The sequence below is a fragment of the Macrobrachium rosenbergii genome, chromosome 8 (assembly GCF_040412425.1).
Source record: "Macrobrachium rosenbergii isolate ZJJX-2024 chromosome 8, ASM4041242v1, whole genome shotgun sequence".
Classification (NCBI taxonomy): Eukaryota; Metazoa; Arthropoda; class Malacostraca; order Decapoda; family Palaemonidae; genus Macrobrachium; species Macrobrachium rosenbergii.
Genome location: NC_089748.1, coordinates 43,558,747 through 43,578,698, shown reverse-complemented (window position 1 = coordinate 43,578,698; position 19,952 = coordinate 43,558,747). Strand labels below are relative to the sequence as shown.

The 19,952-nt window shown below is 35.6% G+C and overlaps 1 protein-coding gene across 3 annotated transcripts in view; it reads right to left on the bottom strand.

Moving 5' to 3' along the window:
- The window catches only part of mib1 (mind bomb 1), a 915,263-nt gene that overhangs the window by 6,118 nt on the left and 889,193 nt on the right, over positions 1-19,952 (bottom strand). For 2 of the 3 annotated variants that reach the window (XM_067107608.1, XM_067107609.1), the window contains exons 13-14: positions 854-962; positions 248-358 (exon numbers count right to left, since the gene is read on the bottom strand). In XM_067107608.1, coding sequence (XP_066963709.1) covers positions 248-358; positions 854-962 — 220 coding nt within the window. Of the gene's footprint in view, positions 1-247; positions 371-853; positions 963-19,952 lie in introns of all 3 variants that reach the window. The other variant, XM_067107607.1, reaches the window with a different exon arrangement.

Below are 19,952 nucleotides of genomic sequence, written 5' to 3'. Positions count from 1 at the left end.
GGCTTGAAATGAGAATGATATTACCAATAAAAAATATCCCTCATAGCTTTCAACAGACTTTTGTTTCCACAAAAATCGTCCTAGTTTAAAGTTTTAGTTCTTATTTGGTTGACCTAAAAGCCGCAAGTCTCGTGTAAGTAAAGGAGAGAGAGAGAGAGAGAGAGAGAGAGAGAGAGAGAGAGAGAGAGAGAGAGAGAGAGAGAGAGAGAGAGAGAGAGAGAGAGAATTCTAAGAAAAAAAAACTCACCCTGACGATCTGAGTATGGTGTCTCTCCACAGCCAGATGCAGTGGCGTTTGCAAATTCACATTTTGCAAGTCCATATTGGCCCGTCCTTGGTGCACTAGCAACTCAGCAACCTGCAAAACATACTGTGGAATATGAAGCAGTGACATGGTTTACTTGCCCTTATTTTAGGAAACAAATAAAACGCCCCTTTCTGTCAAAAGAGAAAAAATTATCAATTCACTACAATGGAAAATTGATGGAATTGATTAGACTAATAAAATAAGGGAATCAGGTTAGCCTTTATATTAGATTTAAAATACAAGTTTATACTTACCAAATTCCTTCTCATGCTTTTAGCAAGTAACTGCTTATCCTTAATCTCTGATAAAACATTGATTATCAAATTCAAAATAGGATTTAAGTACAACAATTAAGACAAGCTCTCAATAATCATTAATAAAATATTTTACACTTTCTCAATAACCAAATGGATTACTGCATACCCAACTGCTTCCAGAAACTCAGAAGTATGAATAATGTAAATTATCCTCCAAGAATGAAAGTATAAACATACAAAAGAGCAAAAGACGCCTAGTTAGGCCTAACCCGGGTTGCGAGACCCTTACCTCGACGTGATTGTTGAGAGCAGCCAGGTGGAGGGCCGTGTAACCGTCATCCTTCTTTTCATCCACCATCCACGACCTTGGCACTTTGCTCAGCAGGATCCTCATGGCACTGGAACAAGGAGAGAATGGGGAAAATAATTTTACAGCCTTCCGTAATGTAAAGTTTTGACGCGGTGTAATAAAATGTATGTTCTGATAAAGACAATTTTATTCATCATGCAGATATACGAAGAGTAGTACTACTTCATTCGTGATTAAAAGTAGAATTATCCGCTCAAAATATTCCTTTTTCGTAATGACACGCAACGACAACAGCAGGATTAATATAAAACAGGCGAGTGGGGATGTCAATTCTTCACGGCGTTTACACACTTAAGCCTTCAGATAAATAGAGAATTAGATAAAATAAAAATAATTAGAGCCATTATACACCCTGCTCGGCGTATTGTTTAACAATTTACTATACATTTTATATATATATATATATATATATATATATATATATATATATATATATATATATATTCGTATATAAACTACAATAATAATAAAACCTGCTGTACAATTCCTGACGCACTTCTGGCCTAAATCCTGGGTTTTTAAAAATGGCTTCGGTTTTGACACTGATTTCACAGAAACGACGGTGTGAAAACAAGAAGAGAGTAAATCCGAGTAAGAGAATTGAGAAAGATAGGACTAGGCCTAACGTCGAAGACGATGATAAATCTGGCTTTTGAAAGTGGGGAGATAATAATATATACTCGTATGCACCTTAAATAGAAAAATAACAATCTGTGATTTATTCGATTATTTTAATATATCTTACGATCTATAAAATAGAGCATAACGCTTTCAAATATCCTATGTAAGAGAACGAAACCACCACTAAATAACTGAGACTAAAAAAAAACATGGGTGGAAAACGAGGGTGAATAACAGTAATGAGTGAAGTTGGGGTGGGGGGGGGATGGGACGAATAGAGGGAGATGTTAGGAAAGTTGGAAGAAGGGAGGGGAAGGGGAAGGGGGAGAGAGAGAGAGGGTGAAGTGAGGGGAAAAGAGATGAGTGAAGAACACACGTGAGGGGTTGACGCAAATAGCTACTGCCGCCAAGATCTTACGACGACCCTCCATATTCCCCTCTCACCCCCCCCTCCCCCAAGGCAACAATAAGGGTTCCCTACTCCCTCCCCCTCCCCCTCCTAACCCACATCCAACAGACTCCCGTTTTCTGTTTCCAGTACCAGGTGAAGACTTAAAGCATTAGGCTACGACAAAGTGCCATGAGGAAAAGGAGGAATAAAAGCGGAGCAAAAAGGCATTGGAAGGTAGGAATTACGATTATTTCCATGAAATTAAACATACTTTTAGGACTAATGTCCCCCCATACTATTATACATATCTCATCTAGTTATGAGGATTTCATTTTGGTTTTCATTGTATCTCTAAGACTACTATACTTTCTAGGCCTAAGCTTGTTAAACGGAATTTATGCACGGGTGGAACACGAATTCCAGAACATTTTTAATTTCCTGGAAAAATATATTAATTTGTAATTTTAATCTTAATCGAACTTATGAAAATTTAATGGCCATTATAACAGAAGTACATTAACCCTGAGTTATGCCAGTATGACAATTAAATCTTAATTTTTATGGAATAAGTCAAGGGTCATTCACCCGATCAAAGAATGCACATACAGGAGAGAGAGAGAGAGAGAGAGAGAGAGAGAGAGAGAGAGAGAGAGAGAGAGAGAGAGAGAGAGAGAGAGAGAGAGAGAAAACTTTACACAGATTACTTGGATTTTTTTGCGTTCTTTTTCAAAGTCTTGAAGCCACATGTTGTACAAAAAGCCAGCGGTACGTATCTTGAATTCCGCAAGATTATTAGAAAGGAGTGCTACTCAGTCAGTTGTAGAACTTTAGCACAGTTCGAGATTCATAGTTAAAAACTCTAAGAGGAAAAACAGCAACACACACACACACACACACACACACATATATATATATATATATATATATATATATATATATATATATATATATATATATATATATATATATATATATATATATATATATATATATATAATCAACACACAATCACATGCGGAACAGAAACAAATTTCTGACTCACATCAGGATCGAACTCAGGTCTTTCAATTTAAAGACAAGACCACTGGCAACCAATTTGTGTGGCTTGGTTGGCAGCGGTCTTGTCTTGCAATTAAAAGACCTGGGTTCGGTCCTGATGCTTCACAGATAAATATATAAATATAAATAATTTCTCCAAATTCTTCTTACATTACAATTAAATGACATAATTACCACATCAAGATTTCTCACTCAGTTTCGTGTTTATACAATGTTTAATATCTTTTATTTGACTTTTCACATCATTCCACCAACACAGGATACTAAACAGCTCATGATGACATTACACACCCAACAAGTCACTCTCCAGTCTACTACAGATCAACTCACCTCCTCCTTTGTCTAAACCCACGCTGTTCTTACCCTATCAGTCCTTCTTGTCATCTTACTTTCTCAATTAAAATCCTAAGACATCTTTCTTTAGGGTTACATTTGTAATTGTTACAGTGGACTCTATCACCTTTGCTTGTATATAATGAAACAACTATTCTCTTATATATGTGTGTGTGTGCAATTTTGTGTGTACATACGTACATGTATATAAACGAAAAAAATTATAACCAATATTCAGTAACAGAACTCAAGACATTTTGCACATATCTGGGTATATATATATATATATATATATATATATATATATATATATATATATATATATATATATATAACATTTAAATGAATTAATCATTTCACTGTTTGACAGAAGATAACTGGAAGGTATGGATTAATACTTTATAATCCTTTTATACAGTTTTACAGACAGTTCTTTACCCTACTTGGATTTTTTTTTTTGCCTTGATTTCCATCATACTGAAAGGAAAAACTTACGATTTTTCTATTACTGTTCTTTTCTTCTTTTCTTCTTCTTCTTCTTTCTTCTTCTCTCTCTCTCTCTCCGGTATCCATACTTGCAAGGAAGAAAGATGGAGGCAGTGTTAAGGAAAGAGGAGGACGGGGGGAAGAGGGGGGGGTAAGAATCAGTGGGGAGGCAGGAATGCTAGATTTGCCCATACACGGCACTGATGCCACGCTAAGGTGGGAACAGTGCCAAGACGACCCGACAGATGACGCCCTCCTCCTCCTTTGCCAATCGTAATGAGAGAGAGAGAGAGAGAGAGAGAGAGAGAGAGAGAGAGAGAGAGAGAGAGAGAGAGAGAGAGAGAGAGAGTCCTAATAAATGCAAAAAACCGGCGGTTAATACACTCTTCCTCTCAACACCAAGTTCAACCTTTTGATCTTTTGCACTTTGACCTTGTCGTGTGTATGAAATTCAACTAGTGATATACACACACACACATTACATGATATTATTATTGAAGAATATTACACACACACACATATATATATATATATATATATATATATATATATGTGTGTGTGTGTGTGTGTGTGTGTGTGTGTGTGTGTGTGTGAGTGTGTGTGTGTGTGTCTAGGCAGATAGTTAATCGCCCAAAAATCCATAATGGAGGGGGAAAACTTAAAACAAATCGTCAGCCATTGGCTGGTTCTTCCTTTATGACTCTTGAATCACAAAATCAACAGAGACAGGGCCCATATATGTGTGTATATATATATATATATATATATATATATATATATATATATATATATATATATATATATATATATATATATTTCTAATTCTTAACAAAAAATTCTAACTAATGGATACAACGACATTCCTGTTCCAAAACCTCTATTCACATCACAATTGAATTCCACCACTTTCTTTTTAAACATTAGTCTCACATTAGTGCAATTTCATGGTGGAATCCTTCTTTTAGAAATGTCAGATTTCGCAGGTTGGAAGAATATAATCTCGAGAGAAATTCAGTTAACTTCTTGACGGTATTTGAAAGATTTAGTGACTTGCGGTCTGTCACCTGCTTGTATGGGAACACGTGTGTGCATATTTACTTGTCGCATTTGAATAAATGTTCATTACTTGCAGAAACACATATAGAACTGAACTGAATATAGCATTTAGGCCAAAAAGGCCAGGCACCGGGGCCTATGAGGTCATTCAGTGCTGAAACGGAAATTGACAGTAAAAGGTTTGAAAGGCGTAACAGGAGGAAGACCTCGCAGTTACGCTATGCATCAAATGTTAGGAGAGGGTGGAAAGTACGATGGAAGAAAGAGAATAGAAAAGGAGGTACAGTAAAAGGAACGAAAGGGGTTGCAGCTAGGGGCCGAAGGCACGCTGCAGAGAACCTGAAGTAATGCGAACACATATCGGAGTATGTATACTTGAGTACTGTTTGCAGCTAAACTTGTGGGTACATCTCATATGTACTGTTCAATTCTAAACTTCTGTTTACTTGTAACTCTATATTTCCTGAGAACAGGTAAGCATTCGACATCTAAGCAAACTTTGGTTGCGTGTACATCTGTACTACTTGTACAAGTACACGAATGTGCTTCATTGTTTCCAAGGATAGAATCATTTTCATTGAAGTGGTGGCTTTGGATGAATGAGGCAAAACTATATTAATATTGAAAACGAAAGAAAAAAAAGTTTTCGGATTAGAGGAAAGGTTCAAAATTGGGCTGCAAATGTAGAAAAGAGAAGAGGAGTTTGACATGAAAGAAATGAGAATAGTATATAGTCGATAATGAAGAGGAGTAAGTGATAGTGACACCTAAGTGGAAAAAGTGGCCTGGTTGTACAAAAATTCTCAAGGATGAGGTCACTAAATCAGCAGGGAGTGTTTAGTAGTGTTATATGGTCAGAATCATTAAAAAAGAGAAAACGAGAGATAAAGTGGACTGGTAAGATTATGAAATGAGAGTCTTAATGAACGAAAAAGAGAGATTCTTTGTACTGCAGTTGCACAACGGAAGATATATTTCAGATCTACAGAGTAGGTCGAGTAAGGAAGTTACGGATAAAATGTGAGAGAAAAAGTGAAAGTTGATAAAGCCTTGGAGTTAACAGAATGAGTACTTCGAGAGAGAGAGAGAGAGAGAGAGAGAGAGAGAGAGAGAGAGAGAGAGAGAGAGAGAGAGAGAGAGAGTATAATATACACATATATAAATATATAATATACACACACAGCAGAGACGGGAGGGCAAAAACACACACACATATGCAAACGCGCATACATTATCAACCACATCACACACACATACACACACACACACACACACACACACACACACACACACACACACACACACACCCGCGTCAGTCAGTAAACGCGCGCACGCGCGTGGCGAACATACCCTGACCAAGCGTGTCACGCTTCACTGAACGAACCCTTCTTGTTTTTGAGTATTTTGAACGATGCTTCCTTTCTAGGGGTTCCCTCAAGCTGAGTCACTAAAGAAGAGGGGAGAAAGTGCGTTGAGGGAGGGGAGAAGGGAGTGGGAAAGAGGAGGAGTGGAAATGAGGGGGGAAAGAAATGTTGGGAGGTAAGACCTACAAGAACAGCTGGGAGTTTGTAGGAGGTGAGGGAAGGAGGATTTAAACAGGAAGGAATTACTTAGGAGTAAAAACAATTTAAGCCTCCTTTAACAATGTTTACAAGGATTGGTTTTAATTTGCTGGGGAACTAAGGTCATAAAAAAGCATGCATCATGTCTTAAGTCACCAACTTCTACACAAAAACAGATCTGAAAATATACCAAGGCATATATTTAGGCTACACAAAGATTGAAATCAAAATTATCTTTGTCATAACTTGTAACAAGTGAAATGAATATTCACATTTTTCAATCATTTCCTCTGTGATGATATGTTAAGACCATACAGAGCATTAATTTTTTACACATCATTATAATCCTTTACACTGATTTTTGGATTTATTCTGAATTCGAGATTGCACAGTACATATGAGGAAATGCTTTCTTGCTCTTTGAATAAACTTGTCTTTGTACCCGAAAGATCTATTCTAACACCTGAGTTTCAATTCTTGCAACCTGACACCTTGAATGAGGACAAAAGAGTTTTCGGAAATCCTGCTGTCTACGGGGAATCAGGTGCCATTATTATTATTATTATTATTATTATTATTATTATTATTATTATTATTATTATTATTATTATTCAAAAGACGTACCCTATTCATACGGAACAAACCCACAGGACCACTGGCTTGAAATTCAAGCTTCCAAAGAATATGGTGTTTGCAGTGAGTGTACTCACAAGCGTAAACAGAATACAAAAGGGGAAAATCAAGAGCAAAGATTACACGAGAACACAATTAATTAGAGATAAAAGATAAAGAAACTAAAAGATTAAATATATATAAACAAACAGTCGCCAAATATCAGAAATTTTAATATACTACAGCATACATGTATTATCACTCACTACACTGATCAGCAAAAAAGGTAAAAAATTCAAGTTTTATAAAAAATAAACGAATAATGTATAAGACACGGCAGGCTGACTCCCAGACACCTGAACAGAAGAATACGACTCTGATGCCCAATTCACTACAGAAAATTCCAGAGAGAGAATTTCAAGAGGAAACTGCAGGTTAGACACTGTCAAGGAAATTGATTGTTAACCGGAAAATTCAAATTTGTTACGCTTTAGAGATACGGCATCATATAAAAGAAAAACATACTATATTCTCAGTTTATTTCAGCTGAAACAAAAGCCGCCACAAAATTTGGTAATTTTTGAGAAACTCGCAACAATCCCGGAGTGCAAGCAAACTGCAAGATATGACAATTTTGCATTTAAAATTTGCCGCCCAATTTACTGTACTATACCCAGTTTGAAGGAAAAAGTCCGACCTAAAATAATTCCGAAGAACTGCTCCCCATTTCCTCATTCTTGATATATTCATTATTCTTATTAATTTGGGACTTCAAAAGTTCAAGCGAAGATGCAATGCATTACTATCCCAATGCTATTCTCCCTGCATTTTAATACAGTTTTATCTATTTATTAATTTGTTACTTTATTTGTTCTTTTTTTAGTAAGCGAGATTTTTTCTTTCTGCTTTTTCCTTTACCTCCTCTTACTTCTTCCTAATGAACACCATATTCTTTGGTAGCTTGAATTTCAAGTCAATAATAATAATAATAATAATAATAATAATAATAATAATAATAATAATAATAATAATAATAATATTTTTTGAAGCTTGAATTTCAAGTCAATAGCCCTTTGGTGGGCTTGTTCCATATGAACAGGGTTCATCTTCTGAATAATAATAATAATAATAATAATAATAATAATAATAATAATAATAATAATAATTATTATTATTATTATTATCTTATGGAATCCTACTGTGAAAAAATGGTTGTCAAAATCTCACACATCATCACAATCTCTAATTTGTAACTGAATTCTATATTACACGTCCAGTACTGTAATGTCCTACGGTCGTATCACATCACTGCGATTTTCTTTAATTTTAAAAACACAATACTAAGTCATAATAATAATAATAATAATAATAATAATAATAATAATAACAGTGATTATAATTATATATTCTCATTTTCATCATCATCATCATACAAATTTTCACCATTATTAACATTGCGATAACGAATCAGTCATAATAAGAGTGATTATGGTGGTCATATCACATTACAGCTATTAGTTAAATGTTAGGAAAATAACAATCGGTAATAATAGTGATTATAATCACATGTTCTCATTTTCATCATCATCATCCTACAAATTTTCACCATCATTACTAACTTGACGATAAATCAGTCATAATAATAGTGATTATGGTGGTCATATCACATCACTGTTACTAATCAAATTTTAGAAAAATAAGAGTCAGTAATAATAGTGATTATAATTATATATTCTCATTTTTATCATCATCATCCTACAAATTTTCACCATCATTATTAACACTGTGATAACGAATCAGTCATAATAAGAGTGATTATGGTGATCATATCACATCACAGCTATTAGTTAAATTTCATAAAAATAATAATCAGTAATAGTAGCGATTATAATCATATATCCTCATTTTTACCATCATCATCATCCTACAAATCTTCAGCATCATCACGAACATTGTGATAATAACGCACAGTCCTCCTATGCCGCGGGAGATGACAAAACCGATAAAAGCTTTAGCCATTTTACGCTTTCTTTAAAAACCTTCAACCACTGATATCAAAACTTATATAGTTTCCTCCCCGACGTGAGCTTAACAACGAACGGAGTTTCTGCATTTTCTCTTTACTCTCAATTACCATATTTCTCTCCCTTGCTCTTCTTCTATTTCCTCCTCTTCCCTCTCCCTCCCCCCCTCACCCCCATTCCTCCCTTCAAAACTCCTCCCCCAAGGAGCCAAAGTTGGCATACCACAGGGCCACCACCGGCGTCTTTTCCTGGCGGTGTCAAATGAATGGGTCAAAGGGGGGAGGGGGGAGGTGGAAGGGGGAGGGGAAGGGTGGGAGACACTTCAGATCTATCTTATGGGGAGGGAGGAGGAAGAGAGAGAGAGAGAGAGAGAGAGAGAGAGAGAGAGAGAGAGAGAGAGAGAGAGAGAGAGAGAGAGAGGGAGAAGAATGGAGGAGGAGGAGAATGAGTAAGAAGGGGGAAAAGAATGAGGAGGAGGAGAGGAGGAGGAGGAGGAGGAGGAGGAGGAGGAGGAGGGAGGAGGAGGAGGAGGAGGAACTAAAATCTCCCCTTGCTGAAGATTCCATCCTAAAGAAAATTATGCAAACATGAAAAAAAATAGGAGAATTTTCTCTGCAACTTACAAAGGTTTCTTTCTTGCCATTTACTATAATTTAACTTGAGGCATAAAATCTTGAAGTGATAAAACTGTTATTTTCTTTCCACTTTTTTTTTTTTTTTTTTTTTTTCACGCTCAGGGTATGTGCCTTGGCACGAGTTCCGTGGCATCGTGCCCGAAACGACCCCAAACCAGCAGCTAGCTCTCCTGCTTTCAATGCCACCTCAACTAGAAGTGCATAAACGGGACCATTTCCCATCAACCATTATAACATGAACCTCATTTCAAAACCTCCACCACGAATCATTTTAGATCATTTCAGTACACGACACAGAGAGAGAGAGAGAGAGAGAGAGAGAGAGAGAGAGAGAGAGAGAGAGAGAGAGAGAGAGGACTTCTAGAATATTTTTTTCTTTTTTTTTACAAATCATGAGTAAGGATGAAGATTGGTAAAATCGTCTCTACAATTGACATCAACTTTTTTTTACATTTATACTAATTTACATTAAGAAACAAGAGAGTTTTTTACAGACCACTTATTTCACGAACCCATTGTTTTACATATTAAAGGCTTACCATTTTACACATGAGTTCAGAGGCTTAATCTCATGACTTTGCAAACGAGATAATCTGGTTTGACTAATCTCCTAAATTAATGATTTGTGATCGTTTTTTTTCCTAAACTGGTTCACAGCTAAGATCTGATGCAGTCACGTATAACATATTCTTGCCTCATGCATAAATACGAATGTACAGTGGAATTATTTTTATTACTAATATCCACTGTGTTATTGGGTCTTGTGCATTCAAATTACACGCTAGAAGTTGCTTTATTTCCAATACATTTTGGAAACTTTTTAAAAATAAATTCATATAGCCCTGAATATATTATTTAAAAGCTGAATTGATCATCGTCCTAAACCCTTTATTTATGCACTGTTCGAGAAAATATAGTATATAGTATATATATATATATATATATATATATATATATATATATATATATATATATATATATTAAAAGTTTACAAGTTTTTCAAATCTTCTTAACACAAGTTTTAATGGAAAACTAAGAAAGTTTCGGTACATGTTTTTTTGTTTTCATGCTGAAAGGTTTGTGTGTGTGTGTGTGTAAAAACGCCATCTCGAAACAACTGATCAATAGTTAATTTGTACTTTTACACCGATAACTAATAATAATAATAATAATATAATAATAATAATAATAATAATAATAATAATAATAATAATAATGAGAAAACATACTTAATAACGATACATATTATAGATTAGAGACACTGTGTATATACCGGTATTAAATTCATAATCCTTGCCACAAGTTAAAATCAACACTATTTTACGCATTTTCTCTCGTTTCCTTCAAAACTGAGCAAGAAAAGTTAGTTCACCCTGCACAACTAATCAACCTATGCAATTATGTAGCTGCACGCATACACACACACACATACGTATTTGTGTGTGGGTCTAATCGCAAATATGAAGAGTATATGCAGAAAAATAGTTATGCGTTTTTGTTTCTATGCTTTTCGGTAAACTCCAAATGTAAAACACATCAAGGAATCATAATTGACAGCTGCAGTCTAAATGACAGAACCTGCTAAAAAAAAAAATTGACAATTGCAGTCTAAAAGACAGAACCTGCTGAAAGAGCTTGACAGTTGTAGTCTAAAAGACAGAACCTGCTGAAAAAAATTGAAAACAGCAGTCTAAAAGACAGAACCTGCTGAAAAAAAAAAAATTGACAGTTGCAGTCTAAACGACAGATCCTGCTGAAAAAATTGACAGTTGCAGTCTAAAAGACAGAACCTTCTAGAAAAAAAATTGACAGTTGCAGTCTAAAAGACAAAACCTGCTGAAAAAAAAATAATTGACAGTTGTAGCCTATAAAACAGAACCTACTGAAAAATATAAAAAAATACAATTGGCAGTTGCAGTCTATAAAACAGAACCTGCTGAAAAAAAATTGACAGTTGCAGTCTATTGCAGTCTAAAAGCCAGAACCTGCTGAAAAAAAAAAACAATTGACAGTTGGAGTCTAAAAGACAGAACCTGCTGAAAAAAAATTTTGACAGTTGCAGTCTAAAAAACAGAATCTGTTGAAAAAATATAAAATAAAAAAAAAAAACAATTGACAGCTGCAGTCTAAAAGACAGAACCTGCTGAAAAAATATAAAAAAAAGATAAAGAAAAAAAAAGCTATGCAATGCGTTCAAGCTATATGAAAACCATTTACATAGGACCCTGTTATTTCACCTACCAATGAACATAAACTCTTCGTTCACAGAATTAATATACCATCCATCAGCACATATTCAGAGAAATTATTTCTCTATATTTCTCAACTTTAATTACGTTGTTTTTTATACAACGCCATCTACAAAAGCATAATGGTCTTCCATTTTCTCTGTAAACCATTTGTGACCTTCTGTTACTACTTTCAAATGAACACCATAATATTCTTTGGGAAGCTTAAATTTCAAGTCATTGGCCCCTATGGGAGCTTGTTCCATATGATGATAAAAAAAAATAATAATAATATATCAGTCGTAACCCTTCATTTAGGCATATTTTATTGAATCTGATTGCTGCTATAATGCCCTTCAGTTTAAAAGAGTATTTTAAACCGAACGGCATTGTAGCAACAATTAAATTCAATAATAATAATAATAATAATAATAATAATAATAATAATAATAATAATAATAATAATAACAGCAAATCAAGTTGTGTCTTGGATGCGTTGCAAAATTGTTAGGTTGTTCCTCTAAAAAGCAGATAGATAGGAAAAATAATAATAATTTCTGGCAAAGACTTAAAGAACAAAAGAATGGGAAGAGTGAAAAGGGGACTTAATTATCACTTATTTTTCATTGTTTATTGTATACTGTGAGTGCTCTAACTAAACACGAGAATATTTTTTGACTTTTGTCCTGAATTCAAAAGAATTGAAAAATACATAATGGAATAGTAAAAAATCACTTATAGAATAATAACAGGGACGTAAAAAATTTATAACAATGATTATAAATTCTACACAATAATTATTGTTGCGTAGATTACATAAAAAAATTTATGGGTGTTCTTTACCCGGCACTGAGCCTTTAAAAAATTTTTTAACGAAAATAAAAATTATAATTAATATTCTATGAAGCATAATAAAAATGAGTCGTAATATCCTATGAACCATATTAAAAATTAGTCGTAACATCCTATGAAGCACAATAAAAATTAGTCGTAATATATCCTATGAACCATATAAAAAAATAGGTCGCAATATCCTATGAAGGATACCTAAAATTAGTTTTAATACCCTATGAAGGATATTAAAAATTAGTCGTAATATCCAATGAGGCATAATAAAAATCAGTCGTCATATTCTAAGAATATAATAAAAATTAGTCGTAATATCCTAAGATAATAAAAACCAGTCATAATATCCTACGAAAATAATAAATATTAGTCGTAATATCCTACAAAGATAATAAAAATTAGTCGTAATATCCTACGAAGATAATAAAAAATCAGTCGTAACATCCTATGGAGGATATTAAACGTTACTAGTGATATCCTATGAAGCATAACAAAAATGAGTCGTAATATCCTACGAAGATAATAAAAATTAGTCATGATATCCTACGAAGATAATAAAAATCATTCGTAATATCCTAGGAAGCATATTAAAAATCAGTCGTAATATCCTACGAAAATAATAAAAATTAGTCGTAATATCCTACGAAGATAAAAATCAGTCATAATACCCTATGAAGGACATTAAAAGTTAAGTCATAATATCCTATGAACCATATTAAATATTAGTCGTAATATCCAATGAAGGATATTAAAAATCAGTCGTAATATCCTACGAAGATAATAAAAATCAGTCGTAACTCTTACAAAGGATATTAAAAATCAGTCGTAATATCCTACGAAGATAACAAAAATCAGTCGTAATTCTTACGAAGGATATTAAAAATCAGTCGTAATATCCTACGAAGCATAACAAAGCTTTTAAAAAGATCCGACAAAAATGAAAATAAGTCCTGTCCTATGAGACACAACGAGGCATTTGGGGACTGAAACAATTCCTCCTCGCCTTCTTCTCTCCTCACAGGCGTAGGTGAGAGAGGCATCTCCTCCCCCAGGAGAGGGGGGGGGGATCCCATACACCGTGGGGGGGACAGGACTTGGTCGTCGGTGGCAAAGGATATCTGGTCCCCTCCGGAGTTGGTTTACACGTGTTGGTCGTCTATCAAGAATGGCCTGGGGGGGGGGGAGGGAGAGGGGGTGGGGGTGGTTTTAGTCTTCATGTACTCCTTCCCGGTACAAAATCTCTCTCTCTCTCTCTCTCTCTCTCTCTAACAGAAAGGCACAATCTGTCTATACCTTTACAGGTAAATTTGATAATCAACAATACAGTTACTTAAAAAATATATATATATATATATATATATATATATATATATATATATATATATGTATATATTTGTATATTATATGTTATGTATACAGTATATATACTTACGTATATATATGTATATGTATATATATATATAAAATATATATGTATATATATATATATATATATATATATATATATATATATATATATATATATATATATATATATATATCTACTGTTCCAACTTTACTAAAATCACGAAAGTTTTAAAAACACGCTCTGATTTCGGGTTAGTTGATATCCTGGGCCACGTGCGCCCATACTGCGGCAGTGTCTTCTCTTACGGAAGTTGGAACAAGAGAGAGAGAGAGAGAGAGAGAGAGAGAGAGAGAGAGAGAGAGAGAGAGAGAGAGAGAGAGAGCTTGAAGATCCTGTGTCAGAGAAGCGGAGAGGAAAAGTACCACTCTAAACAGAGAAAGGATTTCTTAAATTTGGTAGAAAAATGCATAATCCTTCCACACAAATCTTGGCCTATCTCTAATTATTATATGGTTCAATTAGAATATCGTCATTATAACACATTTCGTATATGACATTATGAAACCTAAGTTAAGTTGGTAATACAACTTGGTCTTTCTAAATGTCTTATGTCAATGACAAGGCGAAGGCCGATATTATTCATGCTCAAATGTAAATACGGCATTGAGATTTAAGCCCAATAGTATTTATGGATCAATGTGGGTTACAATGTAAACATTTTGATAACTATTTCCTTAATGGATATTTAAATGTAAATAAAATATCTTTCCTACAGTAATCGAATATTCCTACATTTATTAAGACTAATATGCTACAATGGGCTAATCACTATTTCGTATGATATAATAATAATAATAATAATAATAATAATAATAATAATAATAATAATAATAATAATAATAACAACAATAACCCCCCCAAAAAAAGGTTTGAAATGAGAACTTGGTTACTGAATGGCGAAAGTGTTAGAGAGACATTATCAAAATCAAGATGATGTACTAATGTCCAAAAAAAAATAAAAAATAAAAAAAAAAGACTTTTACCTTTGAAAATAAAATGAATAAGAGTATAATAAACAGAAAGACAAGAATAACAAATGAAGTTGCAAGCCTTATGATTCAGTTATAATACAATTTTTAAAAAATACATCATCGATAAAACCCGAATACGTTTAAAGAGAGAGAGAGAGAGAGAGAGAGAGAGAGAGAGAGAGAGAGAGAGAGAGAGAGAGAGAGAGAATTTTCCTTTATTTTACTGGGAAGTATTACCCTTAAGGAGAGAAAACAGACAACTAACCGCCCCCCCAACATGGGACATCCATGGCACGCGTCTCGTGTCCTGATGGATCATCCTCCTTGTTACCCCCACCCGCCCCCCCAACCCCCTTGCTCCAACCTCCCTTCCCCGTCCAAAGCAAAGATTTCCCTGTCTGTTTTCCTTGGCATTTCCTCATTTTTCCTCCCGAGTGCGGAGAAGGAAGGCGAATGATAAAAAAAAAATAGAAAGAAAGTTCCTAGCTCACCATACCCAGAGATACCCCAAGAAGAAGGAAAGCGAGGGATAAAATAAAAAAAAATTCCTTACCTCACCATACCCAGAGATACCCCAGGAGTTCCCCCCCCCTCCTCCTCCTCCTCTTCCTCTCATCCAGATGGCGGTGTTATAAATTCCCTTCTTCTTTGCTCATAAAAAAAATGCCCATATTGTAAATGCCTCCTGATGTCATATTTCCCCTTAACTGTTGCGCGTATTTTAAAACCGCAGGCTTCCACGCTGGAGGCCATACACCGAATATCAAAGGACCTCAAAAAGCCTCAGAGCACGTGCGAACGAATGAACATAGAGAAAGAGAAAAGTGAAGAGATAATTGCGTGTGACCTCAATAACTGATTATGTAACTTAATTAAATTATGTACACAATGTCAGAGATACTATATTTTACAATTCAAGAATTTAAAGTATTATATACGATCATTTTCGTTCCTTTGTATGTCAAGTTCAAGCGAAGATGCAAGGCATTACTGCCCTAACACTGTTCTCCTTGCATTATATTTTTATCACTTTATTAATTTATTAGTTTATTTTTTCTTTTTTAATAAGTGGGATCTCTTCTTTCTGTATTTCTCTTTGCCTCCTCTTAATTCTTCCTTATGAATACCATATTCTTTGGAAGCTTGAATTTCAAGTCAATGGCCCCTGTGGGATTGTTCCATATGAATATGGTTCATCTTTTGAATAATAATAATAATAATAATAATAATAATAATAATAATAATAATAATAAAGTTACACGAAATTACTAAACTGGCAGTTACATAATGTAGTAAATATGAATGACTATAAGAAAATAAGTTTTTAAATATAGATGTGGGTACGTACACGTATGTAAATATGTGACATATGATATCCATTACGATATCTATCGTTCAGGAAACAGCTGTTATCGTTGTAAGTCCTGTATTAATAAAAAGTCTGGTTAGGAAACCACAACATGTGTTGGAACGTGTAGCCAGGAGAGTGACTGGTTTGTACTGAAAGTGGGTCTGGGGCAAGAATATACCGTTCTTCCTTGGCTGTTTCTTACGGATAGAGTGATTGTGAAATGCTACAAGAAAAAACAGACGTAGGTGGTAAGGAGAGATGCAAAAAATGGGTTGTGAATGGAGTAAAGAGCAACTGAGGTTTGTGGAATAATTGTTGAATGGATATTCAAGAGAAAGGTCAGACAAGTGATAAAGTTTGAATGCATTGTAACAGGAAACAAGTAAAAAATGCGCCGAAGTTTTTTCGGAGCAATCGAGCTTTCTGTACAGCGTAAAATGCTGTATGAGCCGCGGCCCCTGAGACGTTCAGCCACGGCCTGGTGGTGGCCTGTACTATAGAGTTTCCAGACGCACGATCATGGCTAACTTTAACCTTAATAAAATAGAATTACTGAGGTTAGGGCCATCTTCGGCATGTTTGATGACTGGAGGGTGGACGATCAACATACCAGTTTGCAGCCCTCTAGCCTCAGTAGTTTTTAAGATCTGAAGGCGGACAGAAAAAAGCGCGGATGGACAGACAAAGCTGGCACAACAGTTTTCTTTTACAGAAAACTCAAAGGTGGAAGTTATGGAATACCATAATTGATCAGAAATGGACTGTGGCACCGCTGATGTTTGGAGATGCTACACTGTTGACTGAGCAAAATCAAGAGAAACTTCAGGGACCAGTGAAAGAATCTGAACGTGCTTTTGAGAGGAGAAAGCTGGGAGTGAATGGAAGCAAGGGTATAGCTATAAGGCTAAATGGCAACCAGGAGGATGGAAATGGAGAAATGTCGCCAATACGAACACTGGAAGAATGGAAGAAAAGTATACCTTAGTTTTACCAGACCACTGAGCTGATTAACAGCTCTCCTAGGGCTGGCCCGAAGGATTAGACTTATTCTACGTGACCAAGAACCAAATGGTTACTCAGCAACGGGACCTACAGCTTACTGTGGAATCCGAACCACATTATAGCGAGAAATGGATTTCTATCACGAAGAATGGAAGAAGCTGATAGGTATGGGTAACTGGAAGTAAATGTAATGGCTATAAAGATAATGAGAGATGGGAACCGCAGAATAGGTGTAACCAAGAAGTTACCTGGGCCCAAATAAGAGCTGGAGAAAAGGCAATTCTTGGGAATTCAAAGTTGGCATAAGAAAGTATTTCTATCATTGTTCACTTCATAATTATTTACTTTTCCAGTACGGCAAATATTAGGGCAAACTGGACAGCAAGGATTTACTATTAAACATGAAAGCAGACAACTCCAGCATAGGAAAGTATTAAAAGAAAATTCAGGGGAAAGCGTCATGCCTTTCACCTCAAAACTTTCTATTTGTTACTTGTACTTACATTACTTTCTTGAATTTTCCCTGGAGTTTTTTCTCTCAAGTTGCTTGCACGTATTAAAAAGAAAACTCTGGGGAAAGCGTCGTGCCTTTTACCTCAAAACTTTCTATTTGTTACTTCCACTTACATTACTTTCTTGAATTTCAACTGGAGTTTTTTTTTTCAAGTTACTTGCACGTTCTGGCATTCACATATGTATAATGTTTTGACAACTATAGTAATTTAATTCTTCTCTGTATTATTAGTATAATGGAGACCTAGCCGTGTACCTAAACATCCAAGGTAGGCCAGTGCACCAACGCGAGTGTGTTTATGCAAAAAATAGCTCTGTGTAGTGAAGACAGCCTTTCCTCATTACGTAATGCAGGGTATTTTGTGTGTTCTCTCAGAGTAGTTCCTTACTTTCATCATACGACTTCTAGTTTTTGAAGATATCACTAAGCTAACACTATAGGCGTGAAATGGATTTATTATTGACGAAGGAAGAACTTTCTTGAATTCTACAATTCTGAGACTAGTATAAGAAGAGAGAGAGAGAGAGAGAGAGAGAGAGAGAGAGAGAGAGAGAGAGAGAGAGAGAGAGAGAGAGAGAGAGCTGTCCACCTCTACACTTTTGAGACTGATGTAAGAAATCAGAGAGAGAGAGGAGAGAGAGAGAGAGAGAGAGAGAGAGAGAGAGAGAGAGAGAGAGAGAGAGAGAGAGTTGTCTTGAATTCTATAATTTTGACAATTTTGAGACTGATGTAAGAAATCAGAGAGAGAGAGAGAGAGAGAGAGAGAGAGAGAGAGAGAGAGAGAGAGAGAGAGAGAGAGAGAGAGAGAAGCCTCAAGGGCTTCAAGGATTCACAGACTGGGTACAGATACTGGACCAATGAGAAAGGAGGGCCGGAAGACACACACAAAGTTTACTAGGAGAAAGGGAGAATGCCAGGGCCATTCACCCTATACCCATTTCCTCTCCTCCCCCCTCCCCATTCTTCCTCCCCTCTTCCTTTACCACCTAAACTACCATGAGCACCCAGCCATGGCAACCTAACCACCTCCCCTCCTCCCCAGGGCCTTCCCCTCGACAGGAGAGGCCGGTGCCCAAAATACCTTGTGGCTTCTGGGGGCTGCTCGAATTCACCACCTTCTCTTACCCCTGCCTGCCCTCGCTTCTTTTTTCTCTTTTCCGACGTCATCGTCGCCTTCTCCAGGATGTGTAGACTCTTCCTATATCCTCCATCACGTCTTCTCATCCTCCCTTCCTCCTCCTCCTCCTTTTTCCTTCCTTCCTTCCGTCTTCGAAGTCAGGCCATGACATCATGCCACTCTAGGTGTCTCTCTTGTGTCTATCTTTGCAAGGTAAACCCGGCAACCATTTTCTTACGATTATCTAAGTCTGCATGCGTTCATATGGGACAAGTCCACAAGGACAATAATCAGCTGAGGTCGCTTCCACGTCGAGACTGGTCAGCTGTTGAGAGTAACAGAGCCCGGAGATGAAATGTATTTGCAAAATACTAACAGACCCCTGAGATTAAATATATTTGCAAAATACTAACAGACCCCTGGATGAAATGTATTTGCAAAATACTAACAGACCCTGAGATGAAATGTATTTGCAAAATACTAACAGACTTCGGATGAAATGTATTTGCAAAATACTAACAGACCCCTGAGATGAAATGTATTTGCAAAATACTAACAGACCCCTGGACGAAATGTATTTGCAAAATACTAACAGACCACTGAGATGAAATGTATTCGCAAAATACTAACAGACCCCTGAGATGAAATGTATTTGCAAAATACTAACAGACCCCTGAGATGAAATGTATTTGCAAAATACTAACAGACCCCTGGATGAAATGTATTTGCAAAATACTAACAGACCCCTGAGATGAAATGTATTTGCAAAATACTAACAGACCCCTGGATGAAATGTATTTGC